Raw genomic sequence first — 26,452 nt, 5'->3', positions numbered from 1 at the left:
ACAGGAGAGGCCATACGAGTGGTCCTCAGAGTGTGGTCCCTGGGCCAGGAGCATCGGTGTCTCCCTGGGTCGTCATCAGAAAGGCACATCCTTACACCCCAGCCCTGACCTAGTGGATTAGAAACTCCAGAGCCCAGAAACGCATGTGTTACCCACCACTCTCAGTGATCCGGATGCCCCCTCCCATGGGAGAAGCTCTGGATTGGGCAAGCATCTCATTTCACAGAGAAGGAATAAGAGATCCGGAGAGGAGCATGGAGTTATCCAAGGCCACGGTGCAAAATACTGACAGAGCGAGAGCAGGGGCCCCCCATCCCGAGCCACCCAGATGGCCACCTAGGGAGGCGACAAGGAACACAAGGGGCCATGCGGCCTACTAGCTTTTCTTCCACAAGTGGCTTTGCGGCTGTCACCCCCGCCCCCCAGGAGCACCAGGAGGTGTTGGCCCAGCCTTCCTGACAGCTCCAGAAAGGCGGCTGGAGAGGGAAGCTCTGAGCCCTCAGGGAGCGACAGCTCCAGCAGAGCCCCCCCAGCTCTGGTCTCCAGGACTCATCCCGCCGCCCTCTGAGCGAGGCTGGCTGGTTGGTGGGACTCTGGGCGCCCTTTGCCTCCCTGGACAATTCAGAATCCAATGCCTTGGGAAAGCTTTATTCCCGGCTCCAGAACAAGACTCGGCACACAGAAATTGACAATCAGGTGATTCCACACCCCGCCCGCCCCTCCCCAACCCACAGACAGACACCATGGAACAGGTCCAGCACGCCCTTGACAGTCTGGCGCCCCCCAGCCCCACAGGCCAAGAGGGGGAGGTGCCGACCCTATCCAGGGGAGTCCCAGGCTGGGGGGGCTGGACAAGGACACTCCCAGAGGAGCCGGCAGGGGGTGGGGTAGCAGAGGGACACAGCGCAAGGGCGGGCTTCCATCTGTGGTCTTGGTGTTGGGAGAACCACGATCATCCTCTGTCTCAGCTTAAGGATGAGTGTCCCGTCAGCAGAAGGCGGGGCGGGAGTGAGGGAGGACACAGCCGTGGCAGGAGAGGGAATTTCGGAAAGGGATGGCCTGGCTGGGATCAGAGGGTCTACTTGTCAAGACATCAAAAAGACTTCAAGGGTCACCACTTGAGCCTCAAGCTAAGTTCAGTCCACAGTCCAGGACATGGGTTTAGGGGGTTGGGGGGTCCCCTCCGTGGAGCACGAGAGTTCCTCCTGCCCCCAATCCGCCCCTCTCCCCTCCCAGAGCTGGCTCGCAGGCTGCCCCATCTCTTCCACCCTTTGTGGCCTACTTGTGTCCACGCTGATGAAATGCCCCCTCCTTGTTGCTGCTCTTCCTCAGGACAGCGAGGAGGGAGATCAGGCTTTGGGCTCCTCTCCAGCCCTATACTGGGGCCACACTGGTCTGCTTTCCCCAGAAGCCTCCCGGACCCAGCATCTTCTTGCTGTGCAGCGGGGAAGCCCCACGGGGCTGCCCAGAGAACCCGCTCCTCCTCCAGCGCTCCCATGTCCCAGTCGCTCCACAACCACAACCACAGCTGGGCCAGTGTTTGGGACCCCTTCCCCGCCACCACTGGAGACTTGGCCCTGGCCCCACTCGGTATCTCCTCCTCCCCCCCCCCCCCCCCCCCGCTCCTGCCTGAGATCCCTTCCCTTCCCTGCCCAGTATCCAGCCAGATGGCCTCCTCCATGGGCAGGCCTGTTCTTCCAGCCCTGGCCTGGCCTCTGCGGCCTGCCCAGGGTCACCCCGAGGGGTAATAGGGAGTATCGCTGTGGTAGTTGTAATCCGGGCACACCTTCTGGACCAGCCTGTAGTCTGTGCTGTAGAAGGCGATGTAGACGCAGACGACTTTGAAGGGCTGGGAACAGCTCCAGGTGGCGGAGCTCTGAGCGTGGTCTCGGGAGCAGGTCTTGGCCGGGTCGTGGGTGCAGAGCGAGGTCCGGCGGCCCCGTTCCACCTTCTCCCACTCCATTCGGCAGTTGAAGATTTTGGAGGCCTTGGCTTCGATGAAGATCTGTTGCTCCTGGTGAAATTCTACAGCTTTACTGGGGGGTACGAGGCTGATGGAGATGTTGCCTTGGCCAGTGGCATTGTGTCGGAAGTGGACGCTGAAGGTCCCGTTGCCATGGTCCACGATCTTCCCCGTGACGAGCAGGTTCAGGGCCACGGTCTTGATGTTGGAGTAGAAGTCACCCCAGCCAAAGATTTTCTTCACCTTGGCTGAAGGTGGGGGGCTGTGGTTTGGGCGGTTGGGGGCCTGCCCAAGGACGCCCCATGCCTCCCCAGGTGGAGCCAGCAGCCCTAGCAGAGTGGAGTTGGCCAGGGGACGGGACTTAGGTGAGATGTGGCCCCGCTTCCGAGGCATCCGAGGCCGGGGCTGGCTCTCATGGTCATCGCGCTCAGGGTCCTCTGAGCCAGGAGGGCCATCATCCAGGCCACAGATGACCTGTGGAGGGAATTGGGAGGAGAGTGAGACCCCCATCCCCAGAGGACCCAGGAGTTCTGGTCCCTGTCCCCCACCAACAGCCTGTCCCTTCCACTGACCTGAGTTTGAGGGACCTCTGCACATCACCCACTTTCGCTAGGGGTTGAGTGTACACTCTGCCTTGTGTCATGGCCCCAGATCCCCTGCTGACATTCAGGTCACCCCCAACCCTTCCCTCCCACCATCCTGCCTTTGGCCACTACTCCAAGTCTGGAAGGATGATCAAGAATTCCCTCCAGCCAACAGGAGGACACAGTCCCTGCCCCTAGGGAGTTTCCAGTGTGATGGGGGAGGCCCAGTTCCTGATCCTGGGAGAGTCCTCACCTGTCAGAGGCGTAGCCTTGTGCTGCCGGAGCCTCCGGTCTTACGGGAGAGGTTGGTTATAAGGTCACAATTTCACAGAGGAAATTCCCTGCCTCTGAGAAATTCACAAGGTGATGGGAAGGCATAGCCACTGCCCTGAAGGAGCCCTGAGTTGAATAGGAAAGCTCCACCCCTACGCTGGGAGAGACCCCGGGTTGTCAGGAGAGGTGCAGCCCCTGCTTTTTGGCATGTCCTTTTCTGTCGGATGAGACATCACCACCCTTACACCCTAGGATATTTTGTCCTCGGAGGCTAAGAGACCCAACAGACAACAGAATAAGAAAGCAGTGACTTTTCCGGTCATGTACAAATGCAGTTTAAGTTTGGACAGGAGGACTAGGAGGAGCCCTAGAGTGAACTCCACCACCAGGAAGGCCAAGATAGGGAAGGTCAAAAACTCAGGGGATCACCCACGAGGACGTGCGGGGACCCTATTGCTTTCCAAGGCAGGAGTTCTGTGCCCATTCTACAGATGAGGACACCAGGATTCAAAGGTGACATCCCTACAAGGCTGAAGCACACAGGGTCAGCCCTTTCATTCCACGGCTCCCTCCTGGCCTCAGGGACCAGATAGGGTCGTTTATGGAGTTTCTACTCAAGCCCAAGCCCACTGGGACTCTTGTGCCAAACTGCTAAGCCTTGGCCAGCCAATGCCGGATCGGCTATGGCAACAGGCAGCACCTGGGAAGGCTTCCTGGAGGGGCTGTAGGGCAGGCCAGCCGGACAGTGTGACCCAGCTCTGACACCCAGTGGCTCAGGAGGGCATGAGGGAGTAGATGAGGTCTCCTAAGGGCAGCGGCGGGAGTGTGCTTACTCAGCTTCTAGAGTACTCGCCCTGCGTGTCTGTCTTTCCAGCGCTAGGGGCTCCAGCTCACAGCTGGGCAGTGTTTGGGTTTCCGGGTGGCCCCTGGGGTGAGGATGAGGGAGGCCGGAGGGCTGGTCTCTGGAGGGCTCCAAAGGGACCCCTGGGTCTCCATGCTCCCCCCCCCTCCTCCCCTCCACCGTTCTGGCCTCAGCTTTGCCCGCAGAGGTGTGCCAAATGACCCTACCCGCTAGGCCCCAGGGGTAGGGCAGAGGGACAGTCAGGAGGGCCCCAGGCTGCAGCCCCGTTACTTGGCCCCCGGGGGTCGCCGCTCAATGGCTGGAGGGTGGGGAGAAGGGCCGCAGGTGCGGATAGAAGGAAAGGGTGCTTCCACACTGTGGCAAAGGGGAGGTGGCACGGGGGGGGGGGGGGTGTTATTGTTTTGAGGAAAGGGCAGGTCCGATGTGGGGCCGAGGCTTCCCTACGGCAGGACTGGGGGCGGGGGCCCGGGGTGGGACTCCCGGGCGTCCCGGGCGGCAGGGACTCGGCGAGCGAGCGTTCGGGGAGCGGGCTCTGGGGCGCTCCGCTCAGCTGCCGCGGGCGCCCGGGGCGGGAGCTGCCTGCCCAGGTCCTGTGGGGCTCGGGCTGCGCGCAGCCGGGAAAGGAGAGGAAAACAACAGGCGGGGAGGGAGGGAGCGGGAGGGAAGGCTAGAGCGGGCGCAGCGGGGGGCCGCCCCCTGCCTGGACAGGCTCTGCGCGCGGGGGCACCCAGGTTCCGGGCCCTCGGGGTCCCCGAGGTCAGAAAAGAGCCCAGGGCCCCAGACCCGGCAGGTGGTCAGCTCCGCCGCCCACCTCCATTCCCCTTCCGCGCGTCCCGGGGCGCCGGGACGGGGTCGAGGAAACCTTGGCGCCCAGCTGCTGGCCTTTTTCCCTCGTGCTGGTCGCACCTCCCGCCGCCCGCGGCCGAGTGGGTGGGCCAGCCGCGCACCCTCTCCCCGCCCCTATTAACCCTTGCGGGCCAGTCTCGGTCCTCGGACCCGCCCTCTCCCCCGGCCTCCGGGCTTCCCCCTCCATCCCGGGGATGTCGTGGGGAAGGGAGAAAGTTTCCGGGCTCTCCCCCGTCCTCCGGGCCCCCGCCCCTCCGCGCAGCTCCCCGCGGGCCACTCACCAGATAGAGGCTTCCCTGCACTAGGAACACGAAGCAGCAGCGAGTCAGTTGCATTTTCCTCCTTTGCTCTCGGGCCCCTCGCTCTCCTCTTTTGCTGCCGGGCTCCCAGGCCCCTGCCTCGCCCCTGCTCCTTCAGGCGCGCCGTCCCATGCTCCAGTCCCCAGCGGCTCGCGGCCCTCCCCTCTGCCGGGCGCCCGGGACCGACCCCGCCCCCTCCGGTCCAGCTGTGTGGCCGCCGCCCCCCTCCCCCGGCCCAGCTGTGCGCGGCGCGGCCCCTTCTCGAGGTCCCAGATGTGCGCCCCGAACGCCTCGAAGGGCCCCAGTCGCGCGGTGCCTCTGCCGCTCCAGATCTGCGCTAGGCGCCCCCCTCGGTCCAGCGGCGCCGCTCTCGCCCAGATGTGCTGGGGACCCGCGCGCGCGCCCGTCCCTGGCGCTAATTCCCCAGACCAGACGGCCCCTCCCGCCCCGTCGCGGCGCGCCCCCTGGCGGAAGCCCCTAGCCGCGCGGAGCCCCGCCGCCCGCTCCCCGCGCAGCACCCTGCCAGACTGGAGCGCTCCTGGCGCCCAGGCGGCTCCCGCGTCCTCGTCCCTCCCACCCGCGGCGGCGGCGGCGGCGGCGGCGGCGGCAGCGGCAGGTACGGTGAGCCCAACCGGTACCTCCGGAGTTAACTCCTCCCCTGCCGGCCCGCAGCCCGGGGACCTAGGACGAAGGGGGCAGGACGCGGGGGCGGAGGAACTCTCGGCCAGGAGAGGAGAGGGTGGTGGCCCTGGGATGGGGACCCTGCCCTTTCCATCCCTCTGGCAAGGCGCCCGTTCCTCTGCAGCGGGCAGTGGGAATCCGCTGTTCTCCCCGAGCCCCAGGAGACCTGGACTTGGGAAAGGTTATTTTTTCCAAACCCATTGCTACAGCCAATAAAGAACGTCAATAACGAGGAGCCTATCCCCATAGCTGAAAGTCACTGTTTCTGCAGGACTTGTTTCTGTGCTGAGGAAGTTCTTCTAGATGTCTAGCTTCTACTCCCTTGTTACAATGTCAGTTTTTTCTTCTGCTGCTTTACTCAGAGGGTCTCGGATAACCACCCCCCACCCCCGCACACCCTGTCCAGTCATTGTGACAGGAAACTTTTGTCCAGAGTCCTGGGCTGAAAAGGGGCCAGGCGGAATTCTGGGGCTGGGGTTAGAGGTAAGCCTCCCAAGAAGCTGAGGACAGGCAGGCAAGGTCTCCCTGGGAGCTGTGTCGGCAATCTTCTCTACTTCCCCTCCCTGTCACTCAGGGAGTGACCGGGCTGGGACATGGTGCTCCTATCCCAACGGGGTCCTTCATCCTCTCTGACCTCTCTGCCAACCTCCAGGGCAAGGAGGAAGAGTAGGACCCTGATCCGAAATCCCCAAAGGTGCGTCCGATCATCCTCCATCATCCCACTCCTAACCCTTATTTCCTTGCTGGAATTCCAGAACCCCTTTAAAGTCCTTAGGAAAAGCAAAGGTCAAGCCCTAGCACCCCTTAGAGTCTGGGAGGGTGAGGAGGTACCCCAGCAGCTGGAGTGGGCCCCTGCTTGGGCCGGGGCCCAGGGAGCACGCCGGGTGGGTACTGTGCTCTGTGGCCCTCCAGACCCAGCTTGGTCTCTGGCTGCAGCCCCCAGCATGCACCCAGCCTCCTCCCCCACCATCTGCCAGGCGGGTGCGCGGGGAATGCAGATGAATCTTAATATCAGCCTGGGCCAAGTGCGATGAGGGAGACAGATTCTGCAGAACCCAGACAGCATCACAGAGCCCCCTGCGTTCCCCCAGGCACTCTGGGAAGTACCAGGATGCAGCAGCCCTTCCCTGGTGGAGTTTGTGTGTTTGTGTGTGTGTGCATGTCCATCAACGACCCCCAAAGTCAGGGGAAGAAGGAGCAGATAAATCTTGGTCTGGCCTCTGAGCCTCCGGTCCGGCTGGGAGGGAGAAGCTGTCGGCCTGAGCGTGGGCAGCTGGTTCCAGCGTTCAGCCAGGCAGAGGCGTAGTGGGGCCCACTCCCTGTCCATTCCCAGAAGGTCCTAGCCCCAGGAGAGCGGTGTGGCTCAGGGGAACGAGCACAGGTTTTCAGGCCAGACAATTCCTGGATTCCTCTCCAGGCTCGGCTGTGTGACCTTGGGCAGGTTGCTTTGGTTCTCTGATGCCAGTTTCCTGATCTGTTGTTGCAAGAACTAAAAGAGACAAAATGTGCAAACAAAGCTCAGGCACAATGGCTGGCGGGCAGTCGTGGGAGTGCAATAAAGGGAAGTTCTCGCTTTTCTACTTCCCACACATTTGCTCTGGCTGTGCCTCCTGCCAGGCTTGCCCTCCCTGCCCTCTTGGCCGTTTCCGGCTCTCACTTCCTTGAGTTCCCCCCTCTGCATTCAAGTCTCGAGCACTAGCTGAGCCTGTCCTCAGTGCGAGGTTCGAGGCCAGGGTCTGGGATACACAGGCAGATGGGACACCCACCCTCCCTGCCCTCAAGGATCTCACTGGCTGGTGTGCATCTGAGACATGGAAATCAATGATTATAATTCAGTGTGGCGAGTGGAACAGCAGGATCCCTGTAACAGGCATTATGGATGCACCAGGTACAGTGCGGGCAAGGTCCGGGAGAATCAAGGATGGCCTCCTGGAGGAGGTGATGCCGAGGATGTGAGGAAGAGTCAGCCCAGCAAGGCCCCTTCCTGGCAGAGGCCACTGACTGGTCAGAGGTAGAAGGCTGGAAGCAGAAGCCATGTGCTCTCCCTGGAGCACCGAGGGGAGTGAGGTTGGGAGAAGAGGCCGGACCGGGAGGCTCTCATGTGCTGGGTCATGGGCTGGGACCTTTGAAGGGTTTTCAGGGGGCTGGTGATTTTAGTCAGATTGCATTTTGGAAAGCCTTTGGGGAACACACTGGAAAGAGGAGAGACTAGAGGGAGGGAAGGGGTAGGAACCAGTTAGCGGATGGAGGCAAGGGTCTGGGGAAAGAGGGGGGATGCCAAGAACATCTTTTGGAGGTGAAATCATCAGGAGGTGATTGTTGCTGGGATGAGAGAGGAAGGGAGGAAAGGAGCTGAGTATGATCCCCAAGTTTCTGGTGTGGGCAACAAGGCAGGACGCTTGCTGAGGTGAGCACCAAAGGCGGGGTTGGGGAGGAAGAAGGCGGGTTCTGGGGAAAGGATGATGGGGTCAGCTTTGGTCAGGTCAAATCTGGATACTGCTGGCCATGCAAAGGCGGAATAAAGTCTAGCCTGGGGTGCAGGAGAGGTGGATATACAAAGGGAGCGAGGGGCTTGGCTGGGGGAGCCCTGGGCACCCTGGCATTAAAGGGATGGGCAGAGGAAGAGCAGCCCCCAAAGGACGCCAGCGAGGAACTGGATGCCAGGGGCAAGGAGGGCAGGCAGGCTGGTCCTGGAAGCCAGGGTTGCGGCGGGGCTCTCACAACTGAGTGTGCCAAGCAGAATGGGGTTCTTACAACACATGCAGATTCCAGGACCCCACCCCAGGGAGCTTTCCAGGAGACCAGAGCCCAATACCATAAGCCCCTGCACCCCCGCCCCCACCCATCCCAGGTGACATCAATGGAAGTTGCCTCTGAACGTCACTCTGATAAACCCTGGTGTGGGGGGAGTGTCAGGAAAGAGGGGAGGACGAGCAGCCCGGCCACAGAGAGACAGAAAAGTAACCGCCAGGTTGGGCTGAGATCCCTCTTGTAGCTAGCTGTACCCCACCTTGGTCCCTCTAGCTGCTCCCAGGGGAGGGTGGCCAGCATGGCTAACTTCTCCATGTCCCCATGGCTCCTCCCCTACCATGCCCGGGGGGCAGAGGGCAGCTGCTCAGTGAAGGGGCAGAACTCAGTGCATAAGTCCCGCGCCCCTGGCCCCCAGCCTCCTTGGTGCCTCCGTGGGCACACCGGGTGCCGTTGGCATTGACTTATCTCCTCTGTTTGCACCTGCTTCTGCCTCTCCCAGGGCAGGATCATGTCTGCCTCCCTTTCCTCCTCCTGCCCACCCCCCGTTGCTGTCGGAAAGCAAACAGCACAGGCTGTCCCTGATCAGTGCGTATCGAATGGATGGGAAATGGGGTTCCTGATGCTTTGAAAGGCAGAGATTGGATGCCCTTGAGCCAGCTGGAGCCAAGAGGTCTGGGGGCAGGCTGGGGAGATAGCCACAGATCGTGACCAGCAACAATCGCTCATATTTACCTGGCCATTTGCAAGGTGACGGTGTTGTCATGGGTGCTATGTACAGGGGACTCAGGGAGCCCAGAGGGAAATCCTAATGCAAATGAGGGGGCCAGGGACTCCTGGCCGAGAAATTGGTCCTGTGATATGAGGATCGGCCCATGTGGGAGGGGAAGGAAGGAACCTTTCCGGAAGAGGAAGCAACTGCAAAGGCCAGACATGAGAGCAATGGGAGTGGGGTTCGGAGAGGCCGAGATGAAAGGATGATTTGTTCCACAAATAGGCATTGGGCCTCGACTTTTATGTCGGGCCCTGGGCTGGGTGTGGGGGTACAGCTGTGATTGGCGGTCCTTATGGGCACGCAGAATTGGGGCTCTGACAGAGGCAGAGACGAACCAGCCGAGAACACAGAAGCACGAGCTCTAAGCGGTGGCAAGCGGTGTGAGGGCAGGACAGCAGGTTCTGAGCGAGTGGGAAGCTCAAGAGGGCCCGGGGCGGGCGTGGCGGGGGGGTTGCTGTGAGAGCTGCCGGTGTAGCTGGGACCCAACGGCCAGAAGGCCTGGGCTGCCACACAGCAGGAGAGGGTGCTTCCAGGCAGAAGGAACAGGGTGTGCTGGGACCCCCGGGAGGAGGAAGAGTCCAGCGCCTCAAAGTATAGCCCAGGAGGGGAGAGGGAAGAAGAGAGCCAGCAGTGCCGATGGGACTGGATGGCCCAGGGCTTTAGGGGTCCAGTTAAAGAAAGGTCTTGGGTTTCATCCCGTGATTCAGGTGGTTTGGGTTGATAACGACTTTTAAACAGGGGTCAGATCTGCACTCAGAACAGTCACTAGAAAGATCGCTCTGACAGCAGTGTGGAGGGTGGATTTGGGAGGAGGTCAACTGCAGGCTGGGAGGTGAGGGTGGGCTGATTTAGGGCAGGGGTGTGGGATGGACGGGATGGCCTTAAATGATGTTTAAGGGGTGCGGTGGAGAAGAGTTTGACTTCAGGACATGGGGTTGAGGAGGCAAAGATGACCCCTGGCTTTCCGGTCTGAAGGACGGGACTAAGATCAGATTTGCTGGAGGAGAGGCAATCCCATCCTCGACAGGGGGAGTATCCCGTGCTATGGGATGTTCAGGGGCAGGGACTGGATGGGGGAAGAGGGCAGGACCCCCTAGAGGGACCAGACTGGGAGGTGTGGGAACCCAGAGCATCATCTGAGGTGAGACTGGGAGGAGCTTGCACAGAACAGAACGCAGCAAGGGTCCAAAATGTGGCTTCCAGGGGCTGGCTGGTCACGGAGGAGAGAGTGGCGGGACGTGGGGGGCAGGGGGACAGGGGAGGGGCAAAGGAGCCAAAGAAGCAAGTAGGAGACACCCTGGCCTGAGAGCTCTGAGGGGAGGTGCCTACTCATATCCCAAGCCTGCACGCTTCAAGCTTTGAGCCGTCACTTCATCTACGCCCCTGCCTCTCACAGGATGTCGCCAGCCAAGAGGGACCTTCTTCTTGCTGTCAAGGCTCCCACATGTGCTCTCCGAGAGGGGTGAGGGTGAACACATGGCATCCAGCAGGCCTGGATCAGGGCGCATCTCTGAGATTGGCTGTTGGGGTGATCTTGGGTGAATCTCTCCACTTCTTTGGGCCTCAGCTTCTCCACCCCAAGAGATGGTGGAGACTGCTGAGTGTAAGAGCATCTGGCTCTCTGCTGGGCTCATAGTACCACCCCCCCGCCCCGGTCTTTAGTCAGAACTGAGCTAGTGGAGAGGGCTTTGTTAACAGAGAAGCGCACACACACACACACACACACACACACACACACACACACACACACAAAGGCATCTGGCTATGTTCCTTGCTGTTACATCTCAGTATCTTCAAAGGTGAGGAGCAAGGGGGAGAAAACAAGGCCAGAGCTGGGCCGCTAAACTGCAGGACACCTGGCAGGGAGCCGACACCTGGCACCTGGTCACCTGTCCGCCACCTGTCGGCCGGACCCGGGTCGCTGTGGTCAACACCACCTCCCGCAGGGGGCGATGGAGAGATTGCGCGGGCGTGGCGTGGCGCGGCGGAGACGCGTGGGGTCAGCGCGCCACCTGGTGGGCGCTTGGAGCTCCCGGGGAAGGCAAGGACCTCCGCCCGCAGCGCCCCACCGCCCGACCCCTCCCACCCAGCCCCTGCTGGTGCACACACCTCCCCGCTCGCAGCTCGCGGAGGCCCAGCTAAAGACCCCTTAAAACAACCCATGGCGAGTGCTACTCAGAGGCGTTGTTAAACAACGCGGTCTTCGGCCAGATGGCGGGGGTCCCAGCCCTGGGACCGCTTGGGCTTGGGCAAATGACTTCACCAGTCTGTGCTTCAGTTGCCTCGTGGGGACAGTAACAGTATCTGTAAGAGGTTGTTGTTACTGATGTCCTCTTACTGTTATCAGTAAGAGGTTGTTGAGGACAACATCTGGCGCATAGTAAGTGCTCAATAAATGCTGGCTGGTACCTGCGCGCTCAGTTACTCGTTCAACCATGGATTTTCAAACGCCGGGAGCTGGGGTGCAGGGCGGGGGATGGGGGCAGTTCCGTGGGGGAGATCACCTCAGCTGCCAGGGGGAGAGGGGCTTCGTATGACTTGGTGCCCAGAATTGTGCCTTGGGTTTTGAATTTATGACACGGGTCAATATAACACCTGCAGTGAGAAGTTCCCGCTTCCTTTTCACGGAAAGGCGCGGGGTGGGCGAAGAGGCAGGGCCCCCCAGGACCCGCACGTTCTCCCGCAGCTCTAGACGGGATTTGCCTCCTGAGTCCCGGCCACACAGGCTGGAATACAGGGGTGCGCGCCCCCTGGACACCCCCACAGACAATGGGGCCACAGCGCCAAGTGGCAGTCACTTCCGGAAGTCGGGGAGCCTCCCCCCCCCCCACTCTTCTGCCCCTCACCGGCCAGTTGTCAGGGCGTCAGGACACGCCGGGCTGCTCCTTCCATTTCCAGGCCTGTGGTGACGCCTGGCGGCAGAGGGAGGGACAACCGCGACCTCCGCCCTGCAAGGAGTCCCGGCTCAGAAGCTCTTGGATGGAAGCTGGTGGACTGGGGTTGGGGGTGCAGGCACTGTCAGAGGATCCAGAATGTAGAAGAGCTTCCTGGGGGCAGCATAGGCCTGGGTTTCTGTTATAGAGATGGAATCTGGGGTCTTCCATGTAAACTAAATCAGAGATGGGGCAGGGGATTGGGGTAAGAGCCCGACCTGACACTAGAGAGTTCAGAGGAAGGCTTCCCTAGTTTTCTCCCTCCACATCATTTGGGGTAATCAAGGTTCCCCTCTGGTGCCCCCAGATTTCAGTGGGAGTGGTGTGGGGACAGTGCATGGGGCTGAGGTGGGGACAGAGCCTAGGAACGGCCACAACCTGAAAGGGGCCTCGGTCTGCAGCCTTGGAGGCCTAAGGACCAGCAGCATACTTGGAGAAGCAGCAGGAAGGATGTCCCTGGAGATATTTTTCTGACTCCTGTTCTGTCCTGGACAACCAGGGGAGTGTAGCTGCCCACACCCACTTCCTGTCAACTCAGCACCAGACTGCTCTTGGCCCTTGCAGGCCAGGAGGGCCTGACCTCAGCCCAAAGGCATAATAACCTCCTCAGTCTTGAATGCCAGGCCTGAAGTTAGCCACCTCCAGGATTTCACAGACTATGCCAACTCAGGGAGTGCAAAACCACACCCCCACGTGCTGACCCGCAGACATGGGGTCTCCAGTGTTCCCCACTCCTCGAAGGGCCCCAGCCTCCAGCTCATCAGATGTGCCAGCCTTACCTTGAGCCTCTCTCCCCAGGATCCAATAGAATTTTCTCCACTGCGCTGCAGATTTCATGGGTCTCCTGTGGCTCACCAGGGCCAGGGCAGCCCTGGAATGGTCTATCCCCAGCAACCCATCCCTACCCAGAGGGAGACTGATTTCCCAGATGCTAACGAGCTGGTGTGCCTCTCCTGTTTCAAATCCTTGGAAGTTTGGCTGTAGCCCCAAACTAGCCAAGCCAGACCAAAAACCCTCCCTAAACATGATCCAAATTCTTGCATTGAACCACACAGCCCAAAGAGGTAGTTTCTCTTACTGCCACATTTTGCAGAAGAGAAAACAGGCTTCGAGAGGCGAAGTGACTTTCCCAAGGATCCAAAGAGGCAAAGACTCTTGAGAGCTGGGATTTGAACACAGGTGGTCTGGCTTCCAGAGCGTCCTGAAGTGAGGTGTTTGTTGTGTTGGTTAGGAGATGCCTTTTTATAATAGCACAGATGAACAATTCTGATTTTGATAGAAGTGTTTCTTTTCTTTTCTTTTTTTAAGATTTTATTTGTTTGACAAAGGGACAGACAGTGAGAGAGGGAACACAAGCAGGGGGAGTGGGAGAGGGAGAAGCAGGTTTCCCGCAGAGCAGGGAGCCTGACACGGGGCTCGATGCCAGGACCCTGGGATCATGATCCAAGCCAAAGGCAGACGCTTAATGACTGAGCCACCCAGGCGCCCCAGAAGTGTTTCTTTTTACAGCTTTTCTTCTATTTTCCTTTACCCATAGCAAGGGATACTGTTTTCCCATTTATGGGAGTCATACAAAATGCCCCTAGAACATGTATTTAATTTTAGGGAAAAGAAGTAGCTAACTTAAAGACAAACATGAAGTATGTGCTAGCACAGGTGGAACGTGGCCATGGAAAAGGTGTCGGGCGTAATCCCACGCACTGCGCAGAGAAGGGCGGTCTATTCAGTACGCTTACCCGGCCAGCTCCTCTCTCCCTTTCCTTCCCTACCTCACCCTCTTGCTGGGGCCTTGGAGCCACCTGCAGCTCCCCAGACACGCTAGGCTTTGTCTGGCCTGGTGCCTTTATGCACACCGCTCGCTCTGCCTGACCTCCGGTTCTCGGATGCTCGGCAAACACCTGCTCCCTGTGGCGGCTTCCCCAGCTCAGGCAGCATTTCCTTCTTGAAGCTTTCCTGAAATGGAGCTGCCATGTCTCCCACCACTGTTCCTCCACAAGACACCTGTCCCCCGCCCCGCACCGCGCTGTTGCACTTTGCTATTTCCCCTTGCCTCCCCAGAAGACAGGGACAGCTTTCTCTAATCCCTTCACAACCCGCAACCCAGTCCTGCTGACCTTGGCTTTCTGGTGACCTTAGAATAACATTCACACCCCTCACAGTGGCCTCCAGCGCCCTCAAGTGGGGATCCACTGGTAATGTACTCCTCAGGGAGCCCTTCTTCCCACAGAGCCCACCTCCAGCAGCAGCTTGGTGCCTGTCCCAGAAGCCATCACCTCCAGACATCACGCCACTATTGCCCCCAGAAAGTTCATCACCATTTGGAAGATTCTCACTCCCTCTCTATTGCCTCCCCTCCCCCTCTGGAATGTAAAGCCCCGAGAGGGCAGTGGACATCCTGATCACTCTCTGATTTGCCCTAGGAGGCCAGGTTTCTCACAGGGCAGGCAGTGGACTGTGGTGGGTCTCACTGCTTCCTACTTGTTGAGCAAATGGCCTTAGAGAAACAAAGACAACACTCTTTCAACCATGTTGGTGACCTCAGAGGTGTGGGGCTGGAAAGGGAGAGAGGAGATTATCAAAGTTTTCTCTAGATCCCTCTGGTTTATTTAAGCTGTTACAAAGAACATGTCGTACTGTGGCTTCTAATTAAAAAGAAAATCCAATAAAGTTAATAGAAAAAAAGAAAGGAAATAAATTAAAGCTTTCATTTCCTGGAGAAACACAAGAAAAAAGTTGAAGGCTTCACGTGGGAAATTGTTTGGTGTGTCGGAGGTGGAGGCACAGGGAGTCTCCTGAGGCTGGGGATTGGGGTCAGCTGAAGAGGATGAAGGGTACAGTGGCAGAAGAGGGTCTGGGGACATGTTAATTTCTAGAACTGTTATAGGGAGGGTCTGGGTGGAAGGGGTGGGAGGCAGAGGAAGAACTGGGAGGCGTGACTAGAGTCAGCTGGAGGTGAGTTGATTTGGGATGGTTGGTGGGGAGCATGGCTGGTGGGGGTGACTTGGGAATCTGGGACCATCCCTCAGCACTACGCCCTGGGACAAGGTTGGTCCCAGAGTCCAGTCCCTGGCCCAAGCCCCTGTGAGGGCTAGTCATCTCCCCTCTCCTGGCTTCAGTTTTTTCAACAATAACATAGGGATTGACACAGAAGTCACCAGGGTTCTCCCAGCTTGGATGGCCTCATCGATGGCGCTGACTCCTGGGACTCAGAGAACTGGCGTCATTGGGCCCAGCCCGCAGCAGCTTTGATCCCCCGACCCAAGACAGAGCTCAGAACGGGCAGCTTCCGCCTCCGGCCAACAGAGGGCGCTGCGGCGCCGCCGCACCTAGCGGGCTCCGCGCGACCCAGAGCCGCTCCCTACGGGCGGAGGCCCTGGGTGTGCTCTGGCATCTACAGCCTCCCCATCCATGGGTCCTTGTCTCTGCTCCCCTGATCACGCCAGTGTCCACAGGACTCGGTTTCCGATTTTCTGGGCCTGGGCCGCAGAGGGCAGGCTGGATCTGGAGGCTGAAGGGCTGAGGAAGTCATTCCTTCCATGCCCCTTGCATCTAATAATCTCTGGTCTCCTCTCCCTTCCTGGAGGTCTCCCCACCACACACACCCTCCAATCCAGAGCTGGCTGGGCCCCAGCTCCGACATCTGTGGGCAGGATCAGCCCTGAGCTGCAAGCCTCTCACTGCCGTGTCTCGCTTCATCTCGTCCCAGGAAAGTTCCTCCTTCCCTATTTAATGCCTCATTGGCTCTGCCGACCCAGACCCAGCGGGCTTCTTGGACATGCGTTGTCCCAGGATCAGAGCAAGTGGTGTGGCCTCTCAGATGCCTCATTTGTCCCTCCTGGGATTCTGACCATCTTGCTACTCTCCCTGGAGCCGAGCTGGCACATAGGTAGACCAGGTGCCCAGAAGAACTTGGGGGACTCCCGCTGCCTGTGAGCTAAGGAAAGGGGGTTCCCACTGATTCCAGGGGCTGAGCAGGCCCAGACTTGATGTGTGATGTAGAGAAATCACTCTGGCTTGGCCGTTGCCCAGCTGCCAAAAGGGAAACCCACATGACCCTGCCTCCCTGGCCCTCTGTGGTCCCCAGGATCACTCCCCAGCAGGACAGGGGCCCCCATTAAGCTATGGGTCCAGGGTCTCTCGTGGTCCGGTGGTGTGAATGACGCCTGGCTGGTGGGGCTTCAGGAAAACACATTCCAGGGCAAACTTCCCGGGAGGAACCCCAGCCATATGACACGTGGAGTGGAGAGTGTCTCTCTCGCCAGGCGCTCAGGACTGGGAGGCCAAATGAATGTGTGGGGAGGAGCTGACCCATCAGCACCTTGGGCCAGTGTGGACAAAGACCCCACACCCCAAGGCCCTCTCCTGTGTCCCCCTCTCCACGTGGAGTTCTCAGGATGCGGCTGAACCTCAGCTGGCTCTGGGAATCAGACCAAGGGGCAGCTTCCGTCCTATACTGTCCTTGGTCCCTGAGTCCAGATGAAGCTCCTCCTGCCCGTGTGGCCTAGAGACACAGTGAAGGATGTGGCGTGAGTAGAGAAGCTGGATCGGCAAGTCCTGGGCGGAACTGTCTCGGCGATGGAGCTGCGGGAGGGAACCGTGGTGAAGACTCTGTCCGATGATTCAGCCTCAAATCTGGGCAAGGACAGCCTTACGCACTTGGCCTCACTTTCGCCACCTGTAAAGTAGGGGTAACAGTATCTTCAGTCACACAGGGTAGAGTATGAAGTGATAACCATCAGAGCAGAGAGTGAGTAGTACCCAGGTAAACTCACCGGACCCTCACTGTAAGGGAACGAAGCTGGTCCTGGTATTATCTTCATTTCTGAAGACAGAGACAGAGCCTTTGCTCGGAAGGAACTTCCAGTCCAGTGGGGAGACAGAGAAGTAAGCAGAGATCCTTAGAGCCAGGGGCACCCAGGTGACTCAGTCAGTTAAGTGTCTGACCTTGGCTCCCGTCATGATCTCGGGGGTCCTGGGATTGAGCCCTGCTGTCAGCAGAAAGTCCATTTGTCCTTCTCCATCCACCCCTCCCCACGCTCATGCTCGCTCTCTGGCTCTCTCTCTTTCTCTCTCTCCCTCAAATAAATAAATAAAATCTTTAAAACAAAAATCTTTGGAGCTAAATTAGTTGATACTATTTGATGAAATGAGAATTCAGACCCTAAATGTTCAAGCTCTTGTTTGATCTTCAAAACCCCCCGCGGTGAGCCCATGTTACAGATTAGCAAACCAAGGCCAGAGTCGGGACACTCGCCCAAGGCTCACAGCAGAGGGGGTGGAAGCAGCATTGTCTGACACTGGGTGCACACGCTCTTCCCCCTAAAATAAGCAAAATTTAAATCAGACCCAAGTGCTCTGCATGCAGTCTGCAAGCCCCCTTCTTACAAACGGAAGATTGCAGGCCCCGAAGCCCTCTACCGCCCCCATACGGATAAGCCCAGGCCGGCCCTGTCTTTCCAGCCCTCTCTGCTAGGCCTCTGGAGCTGTGGGGTGAGGTTTGGTGACTTCTGCCTGATTCACCCAGGAGGTGACATTTGAGGGAGGACTTAAAAGATGCATGGGTGTGTGCTGTGGGGGTGGGGGGGAACGCATCTGGGGAGAAGGAGCAGCAGGAGCAGAGGCACAGAGGCATATTTATGGTGGAGGAGGGCAGGAAGGTGTTCTTGGTGGGGAGCAGGGTGACTCCGGTCCCAAGGCAGAACCACCCAAGGAGGCCGCGGTGAGGGTTGCTAGGACAAAAGTCTGGGCAGAGTGGGAGGGGCGGCCCCCGTTAAGCCAGAAAGTGGGGGCAGAGCTATAGCTCAGGGGGGGACAAGGTTCCAGCTGCAGGGCTGGGGCCCTGACGGCAATGGCCTGGGGACCCACGGGTGGGAAAGTGACTAAAGATAGCCTCTTTTTTTTTTTTTTTTTTAAGATTTTACTTATTTATTTGACAGAGAGAGAGAGATCACAAGTAGTCAGAGAGGGAGAGAGAGAGGGAGAAGAAGCAGACTCCCTGCTGAGCAGAGAGCCCGGATGCATGAACTGAGCCAAGGCAGAGGCTTAGCCCACTGAGCCACCCAGGCGCCCCTAAAAATAGCTGCTTGATGAGTGCTGCCTCCCGTGAGGACCCCTGGCAGTCTTGCCCATTTGGGGGTCTCGTGGCCAGCCCACAGTGCAGGCCCCAGTCCCTCGTTGAAGCTCAGTTGTGTATGTCGTGCACTTATTCACGTGTGCCAGGTGTACTGGGGCTATGGGTGTGTGTGTGTGACTCTCCCTTAAGCCGCTTCTGCATGGGGGGAGAGGGTGGAGAGAAGGAAACCTCTAGAGAAGGCTCTACCTCCTTAGAGATCAGAAGCCCGGGTTGCTTAGAAATGACTAACCAGGAGGCACATGTAAATCAGATGTAAGTGATATGCAAATGATCAGATGTGTTTCCTGTCAGTGCTGAGGCCCCCAGGGCAGAGGCAGTGGGAAGTGGGGCTCTGGGGGTGCAGAGCTCTTTGTCACTTGGTCTCTTCCAGCTCAGGGATTAAGGCTCAGAACCCCAGAGACTCCACGGCCACGGGAGGCTCCCAGGTGCCCCCAGCCTGATGCCCAGCTGTGGGAGTGCTGTGGGAAGGGGGAAGGGGGAAAGGTGGGAGGGAGGGGGCTTGGGAGCTGGGTGGGCGCTCCCAGCCCTCCGAGGAGAATGGATGTCACAGTGACAGCTGGCCCAGACGGGATCTGATGGTCAGACACAGTTGTTGGGCGCCAGGATGGGGATCAAGGGCAGACAGAAGGCGTAGAGGTGGGCGACCAGGGCCCCGGGGCCTTCTCTGAAGCTTAGAGCACAGAGAGATGGAGTGAAGAAGCATCACACAGCCCTCTGATCCCCCCCTTCTGTGCAGGGGACCCCAGGCCCGGGGAGGGCATGCAGAACAGTCAGCCCAACCTCATGGGGGTTCAGTGGGCCCAGGTTCCCCACCTCACTGGGACCCACATCCTAAAATGCACAGTGCACACACCTGCACCCAGATGCCCACGCCCAGCAGTCTCCATGGGGAGCCTGCTCCAGCACCTAGAACAATTCACCGGGGCACCCCCGTCCCCCAGGCCTGAGCACGGGTACCCGGACATCGGCCCACAGGTGTGCACAGCCTGCAGCAGGCCTTCACCCATCCCCCTTCCCTTACACCCTGTACATGCCTAGAGACAAGTGGGGTGGGCAGCAGCGAGGGGCAGGGGGTCCTGGCCCCTGTACTGCACTCACTGCTGGGCCTGCTGCCATCTCGGCCTCCCAGATCCAGTTTCAGGTTCACACACAGTTGGGGGGTCCAGCTGTCTCCAGAGTCTGGGGTTTGTGGTTGTCTGACTCCTGGATCCTATCTCCCCGGGGCAGTTCTCTTCCCTTCCACTGGGGGCCCTGAAGATGGAAGCCTTGTATGGTCCACCGGATGAGAGTGGGAGGGCCCCCCCAATCCTAACTCTTGCAGTGGGGGAGGGGCATGATTAAGCCAAAGGTCGAAGGACAAACATCAGAGTGCCAGGAAGGGAATCCAGGCTGACCAGAACCCAGTCCTGCCTGGAGACATCCTCCCCTCCCCCGATGTTGCCTTGGCCACAGGTCCCTCCTGCTATTCAGCCAGGTGGGACCCTGGGAAGCAGTGACACAGGGCCTGTCTGAGGACCTGTACTACCCCTTCCTTCCCAGAAGTCCTTTATAGTATCAGCCTCAGATCTCTTATGCCAGAGCCCTTCCTCTCTTTCGCGTCATGGGGCTCTCACATGAGGTTTCCTGACCTTGCAGTTCTCCAAGATGTATTGTCACTTTAAAAAAGGGGGGGGGGGTGGACAGGGCCAGAAGGGACTGTAGCGACCCTCCTAAGCCCATCGAGGCCTGGGAAAGCAGGCCAATAGGACAGAAAGGGCCTTCCGGGGGCCCATAGGAATTGAGGGGAGAGGCTAGAGGCCGTGTCTCCCAGAACTTGTTCCTAGACCCTCCTTGTTCTAGCAACCTCTCCTCCGTCTCCTTCCAACCCTGCTCTTGGCCTCAGGCCGCTCCGGCAGTGACTGTGGACCTGTGGTCTCAGCCTGGTGCCCCATGGAGTGCTCCGCGCCTGAAATCAGCAACTGGGTCAGCTTATAGCAGTGGGGAGGGCAGGGGGGCAGTAGGGCTGAATCCTGGGGGAGACTCTGGGGGCAGCTGACTGTCCCCAGGCCTGGTCACACCCCAGAAGTGTGCCGAGGTAGGTGGGGGTTTGGGCCCTGCCACCCCAGCCAGCCGCAAACTCCGTCCAGGAAATGGCAGGACACAACCCACTCCCCTCTTTTCGGTCCCTTGGCTTCTTGGGAGGAGTGGGGAGCGGGTGGGTGCCCAGTGGCTGGACCAACCCCAGCCCTGGCAGGAGGCACACCCCCTTGTAGGGAGCCTCCAGGCTCACTGCCCTGACCTCAGAGATCTCTAGGGTGAAGGGGAGACACAGCCCCTGCCCTCAAGAAGCCTCGGTCTAGAGCAGACAGTCCTACCACTTTCCTTTAATAATGTGTTAAGTCGGGGCACCTGGGTGGCTCAGTGGGTTAAGCCTCTGCCTTTAGCTCAGGTCATGATCTCAGGACCCTAGGATCGAGCCCCATATCGGGCTCTCTGCTCAGCAGGGAGCCTGCATCCCCCCCCCTCCTCTCTGCCTACTTGTGATCTCTCTCTGTCAAATAAATAAATAAAATCTTAAAAAAAAAATAATGCATTAAGTCATCCTTCCCTGTGTGGTTTGTGTGATGTGTGTCTCCCACACTGGCTGGGATCTCTGCAGGATCCTCATCCCCGACTTGTTCAAGCTGTGTCTGCACCAGCCCCCGCCCCCCACCCCGCAAACTCTCACTGAGAGGTGATGAAGGGAACAGTGCGAGTGGAGTCCCAGTCTGGCTTCTGGAGGGAACCCATGGCTCCCCTTGCTGGTCCAGGAAGTCTCCAGGAGCTACTGATTCCTCCTAAACACACAGACGTGGCCCCTGCCTGGGCTCCCTGGTTCCCCCTACCCCCTGGGGTGGGGGAGAGCAGCCCTTCCATTTTCTTCTCACTGAAGCCAGAGTGGTCCTTCCAAAACCTGCACCTGGAATAGTCCCTTCTGGACCTCAAACCTTCCATGGCTCCCCACTGACCCCAGGAGCATCCCAACTCCTTGCCTGACACTCAGAGCCTTTCACACCCAACCTCACAGGACCTCTATCATCCCAACCCCCACGTTCTCCACAGTGGTTCCCAAGCCCCACTCGTCCCCCTACCTGCCCCGGGCTCCCGTAACCTGTGTCTCTCTGGGTATCCCTTAGGACCTGAAAGTCTCGGACACAGGGCCTGGGGTCTGCTCGCCTGCAAATCTCTGTCCACACACAAGGACACAGACTTGGAGAGAGGGGCCAACAGCTTCCCTCTAAACACCCAGCCCACCCCACGCTGCCTCTCACCAATCCACCCAGAGCTCTGCTCGCCACCTTCTGAGTTCCTTCCTATCACCTGTCACGGTCTGGGATGATCTGGTTTGCTGGTTGCTTACACGATCAGGGTCCATCTCGGCCCCACAAGTATGAATTCGCGATGGTTCGGGCTATCTTTCTGCCTGGAAAAGCCAGGCACTGCTGTTGTGGGAAGGATGGCGGAGGAGGCTGATGGAGCACTTACGGTGACATGGTAGCTGAGACCTCGGCTGCCTGTCCAGGGACACGCCGCCAGCGGTCTGGGGGGCTGCAGTGGGAGCCCAGGTTTCCCCCACCGTGCTGTGCTGACCCCAGATCAAGGCAGCGCCCTTGGGGTGTGCTGCCCCTGGGGCCTCCTCCAGATCCGGCCCCCACTGATTCTGGTCTTCCTGTCCCTGGACCCATCTCCTAGCTCTCCGGTTGGAGGCTGAGGGGAATTAGAGATGAGAGGGGGGCGGCCAGCAGCTGCCATAGCGGATGGACAGCTGTGACCCCAGTGGAGTGGGAGCAAGGTCAGACAACAGAAAGAACTTCCAGACCCTGGCTCCTTGGGGGACCAGAACTGTGCTTTGTTTTTGTAAACAGGAGTGAATGAGTGAGCTTGCTTGCTGGAGAGCAAGGAAAGACTCTCCTTGTCCAGCCCCAAGAGTCTGCCAGGACTTAACTCCCAGTTAAGGAGTAGGGTCATCCAGCCGGAGGCAGGAGAATGGCAGAGATGAATTTGTGGGGGACTCCTTGGAGCCGTGCTGGGACAGAAGGGGTTAAACATCTCCTCCCATCCCCAACACACACAAACACACAAAGCCTGCTTGCTCAGGCTTCTGACCGGTGTGTGCTTTGGCTCAGAGAGTTGGCTCTGTTTGCCTGAGGTGTCCCCTCTTTTCCCTTCTTCCCAGGACTATTGGTAGGCCCTCTGTCCCACAGGCCAGCTGGCCAGCTGTGCAGCGTCTGGGGCTGTGTCTGGGAGGACGAGGCATGAGAACATCTGGGTCTGGGTGTGCAGAGCTACGAGGCAGTGGAGCACACCCCCCGGGGGCTGTCACGGTGGCACAGCGGGGCTCCCCAGGCCTGAGGACACAGCGCTGTGTGTCAAGGCAAAGGGAGCGAGCGTGCTGGCCCAGAGCTGGGCACACAGCGGTGTTGGTGGCTTTTGCTTGGAGACGATGAGCATTAGGGACAGTCTGCTTTCAGACTGAAGAGGCATGTGGGAGAGCAGGCTAGGCGCTCTCCCGTGATCTTGGCGCTGCTGGGGTGTGACACACAGGCTACCCTCACCCACTCCCAGCCTCAGTGGACTCAGCAGTCTAGGTCAGGGTCCAGGTCCTTGCTCTTACGATAGCCAGTCCACACCTCCTAGCGCATATTCCAGGTGTAACTGATGATTTGGTTAATGTCCGTGTCCCTGACTCGTCTGAGATCCCTGAGGTCCCCTCTCTGCTGAGTCAGCATTGGGCTCACAGTGTCGCACCCAGTGTCTGTTTCGTAGTGGGGGCCCAACACAGAGAGGGAGGTGGGACTCTCAGGAAGTGTCCCTCTTCATTGAAGTTCACATTCGAGGCTCCCTGCTGCCTCCCCAGCTGGTATCTTCTCAGCCCTCCATCTCAGCTTTCCGGTCTGATCTTTTCATCTGAAGCCCTGTGCTCAGCAGCCATGTTGTTCCCCAAATTCACTGCTATCAAGCTGTCCCTTTGCCAGAATAGTCCTTGCCCTGCCCACTCCCAACCTTGGCCACCTTCAAAATCCTACCGGAAGCAGCTCAGAGTATCCCTCCTTTCAGAAGCCTTCCCAGACGTACCTAAAGGTATAAAATGACTTCTGTACTTGGCATTGGCCTCGCCCTTGAGGATGAGGGTCCTAGCGGCCAGGCTGCATCATGCGGCCTCACCTATCTGCATGCCTTGGGCACATTCAACTGCCCTTTGTTGAGTAGACATCGAAAAAAGAAAGGGTTCATACTGGCCCCCTTCCCTGGGCTTGGGGTACGCTCACTGTCACACAGCCCAGAGATGGCAGAGGTCTGTGGAAGGAGACCCTCAGCGGTGGTGTGGCAGAGGCAAGGTTAGGGGGATGCCCGGTGAATCACACCTTCACATAATCCCTTCTCCCTGAGCATGGACAGACCTGAGACTTGCTTCTGGCCAATAAAGTAGGACACAGGTGAGGAGTTTTCGCAGATGCAATTAAGGTTCTAAATCAGTTGATTTCAAGTTATCAAAAGGGAGCTGGTTCTGGGTGGGTCTGGCTTAATCAGGTGAAAGCTCTTAAGAGGGGGTTTAGAGAGAGCCTCTTCTTGGCCTTGAGGAAGTAACCTGCCTTGTAGGGAGAGGACCCCATGGCAAGGAGCTGAGGGCAGCCTTCAGGAGGCAGCTGATCCTATAGCCTAAGGACCGAATTCTTGCAAGAAAAGAGGGGGCTCAGAAGAGAACTTGAACTCAGGAAGGAGTGAAGCCCGGCCAGCACCTGACCACAGCCTTGTGAGACCCTGACGTGAAGCTGGACCCAGACTATGACTCACGGAAACCATGATATAACAAATGCGCGTTGTTTTGTAAGCTGCTAAATTCGTGGCACTTCGTTACTCGGCAACTAATCTGGGGGCCTTGAGAATAAGTGACCTCAGGGAGCAATGCCAGAGGGATGAGGGAACCCCGTGCCCTGCCCCAGACCCCACCTATCTCCACCTCCAGACCCGGCCTGGCAGTACCGGGGTGTTGGTCTAGTGAGCCTCTGTGGAGTCCAATAGGTCTCAGTGGGGGACTTGTGGGGTACATGGTTTGGGGGTCCTCATCTCTGGGTTTCCTTGAATTCACACGAAAAGCTGGGATAAGGCTAATTGTATCCCAAACCCACCTCCAACCCTAACACCAACTGTAAGCCCCCAAATTACCACAGCGGCAGGTGAAACACGGCTCCTCCCCTCTTCTGGCCTCCCCGACTCCCAAGAGCCCCGGCGCCCGCTTGTGGCCCAGACAGCCCCGCTCAGACAGCTGCTGCTCCCCTCGGCTCTTCTCCTGTTGTTGGGACCAGGCAGGCTTCGGGGGAAGAGTTCACAGCCTCCATGGTGGGTCGGCAGCTGGGGCTCCAGATGTGGGGGAGCCCAGAGCCTAGGGATAGTGTTTCACCCAAGTGGCTGGTCTGGTCTCCCAGGAAGGACAAGGATGTCAGGGGTGTCTGAGATTGGAGAATCTGGGAGGGGTCTATTTCCTGCTGCATCACCCCTTTCCTGGCTCTGCTGCTAGGCTTCCTCCTGGGGGGTGAGGGACCTGGGTCCCCAACCAATAGGGGTGCAAACATCACCCCCTTTGGGTCTTCTCTGCCCCTGAAGAGAACCTGACCCAGATGTCCTAAGACCCTGCCAGAAGCCTCCAGCCAGAGCAGCTGGTGAGAGGAGCCTGACCCCCTCTTCAAAAGCTTCCTTTTGTCCACAGTGAATACCCCAGGATTGAGTTTCTCCGCTCACACCCTCCTCCCCAGCCCGTGGCCCAGGGCTCCCATCCATCCTGTCTCAGGCAGGGCCTCTCCAGGATGCAGACAAAGAAGGCATCTCAGATTCCCTTGTTAGGGCGTCTGCCCTTTGATCTGCCCCCTTTTCCTGCCCCAGGGATCCAGAGGTGCCCCGGAACTTTCTCTGTCCAGGGACAGGCACCCAGAGATAAGATCTGGGATGGGAGGGAGCCCAGGACACCAGGGACTTGAAAGGGTGCCGACAGCCTCCCCTGCAGGCTAACCTCTGCCTGCCTGGGCTCCTTCCCTCCCCATCAGCCAGAACTCACCCCAGACCTTGATTTCCCACTGGGCTCCTGACTGGGAGATTCCCAGAGCATGGAGACTAGCCGGCCAGCTAGGTTCCCAGCAACTTGTCGGGGGACAGAGGCCCATTGCTTGGAATAGTGCTTCTCAAACCAGAGTCCCAGACCCCCTGCTACAGCAGATTCACCTGGGGCTCCAAGGCCCAGCCCCCACTGAACCCGAATCTTGGGGGGGGGCACTTCGGCAAGTTGCCAGGCTGACATGATAGGGCCATACCATCCCCCACCTCAGAACTTCAGGGGCACAATAAATTATTTACCATGAGCTGTCCCCCTGCCCCCCAGTCCTCCATACCACACGGGGCTCGGTGAGAGCTCGACTCCTGTGGGATCTCCAGGCCCAAGCCTCTCACACATCTGGGGCTCCCCTCAGCCTCCTGGAGGGAAGCAGCACCTCTGGGCCCAGGAAAGCCTGGTTCTGCCCTCCCTTTCTGCTCCTCCAAGGGGCTGCTCTCCTGCTTCCTACTTGCCTGTCTCCCCAGACGCCCTGCCTGTAGCGTGCCCCCCCCAACCCCCGCCTCCATGCCCTGCACCAAGTTCGCCCTGCCCAGTCCATCCCCACTCCTGCGCCCTGGCAGGGTGTCCTTAGACTTAGCAAAGAGACCTCTGTGGCACAGGGAGATCAGCCAGGAGTCTTAATTAACTGCAAGCTTTCAAGCTGGAAGAGACCTTAAGATCCCTTAGCTTCTGCCCAGGGCGGAGTAACAGCGACTGTGTTTGCCCTCCTGATACAACCAAAACAACCAGGCCGACAGAATGTGTGAAACAAGGTCAGGCAATGAAGGACAGTAATCCCGGAGGGAGAGGAAACAAGGAAACAACAAGCTGGGCCCTCTGATCCCCCAGCTTCCTGCCTGGAGAGGGTTTCCAGGCTGTGGCCCAGAGGGGAGACCAAAGTAGGATCCAGGCGTGGGGGGGAGACTCCCAGAGAGGAGGGGTAGAAGTGAGAGTCTGGGCGGGGGGGGGGGGGGGCAAGGCACTCGGTGTCTAGAGTTGGCAGGAAAGAGTACCCCAGAGGAGAGGTCTGAACAGAAGGGATCTGCAGAGGGGACCCCTTGAGCATTCGGCTGAGTATCTGTCAGTGCACATGGGTGAGGAAATGACCCAAGGCTGAGAAAGATGATCTCTCCTCTGAAAGGAGGAGACAACAGTGCCTGTTTGGCAATAGTGTCTGTTCCCACCAGCTGGACTGGAAAAGCTCACAACCCGTGCAGCGTTGCGGAGACACTCTGGAACGGGGGGGGGGG

General features: G+C 58.9%; 1 protein-coding gene across 2 annotated transcripts; it reads right to left on the bottom strand.

Moving 5' to 3' along the window:
- Positions 1-632: 632 nt before the first annotated feature.
- On the bottom strand, positions 633-5,014 carry NXPH3 (neurexophilin 3). 2 transcript variants are annotated; one of them, XM_059379050.1, is made up of 3 exons: positions 4,810-5,014; positions 2,801-2,894; positions 633-2,437 (listed from the first exon to the last, which is right to left on the bottom strand). In XM_059379050.1, the coding sequence occupies exon 3, from the start codon at positions 2,354-2,356 to the stop codon at positions 1,733-1,735; it is 624 nt and encodes a 207-aa protein (XP_059235033.1). In that variant the 5' UTR covers positions 2,357-2,437; positions 2,801-2,894; positions 4,810-5,014; the 3' UTR covers positions 633-1,732. The 2 variants fall into 2 exon arrangements, with proteins under 2 accessions (XP_059235033.1, XP_059235032.1); XM_059379049.1 differs by lacking the exon at positions 2,801-2,894 and having other exon boundaries at positions 4,810-5,008.
- Positions 5,015-26,452: the final 21,438 nt, after the last annotated feature.

The sequence above is a fragment of the Mustela nigripes genome, chromosome 16 (genome assembly GCF_022355385.1).
Source record: "Mustela nigripes isolate SB6536 chromosome 16, MUSNIG.SB6536, whole genome shotgun sequence".
Lineage (NCBI taxonomy): Eukaryota > Metazoa > Chordata > Mammalia > Carnivora > Mustelidae > Mustela > Mustela nigripes.
The sequence above is the reverse complement of the archived record's forward strand: the minus strand, read 5'-3'. Positions and strand labels throughout refer to the sequence as shown.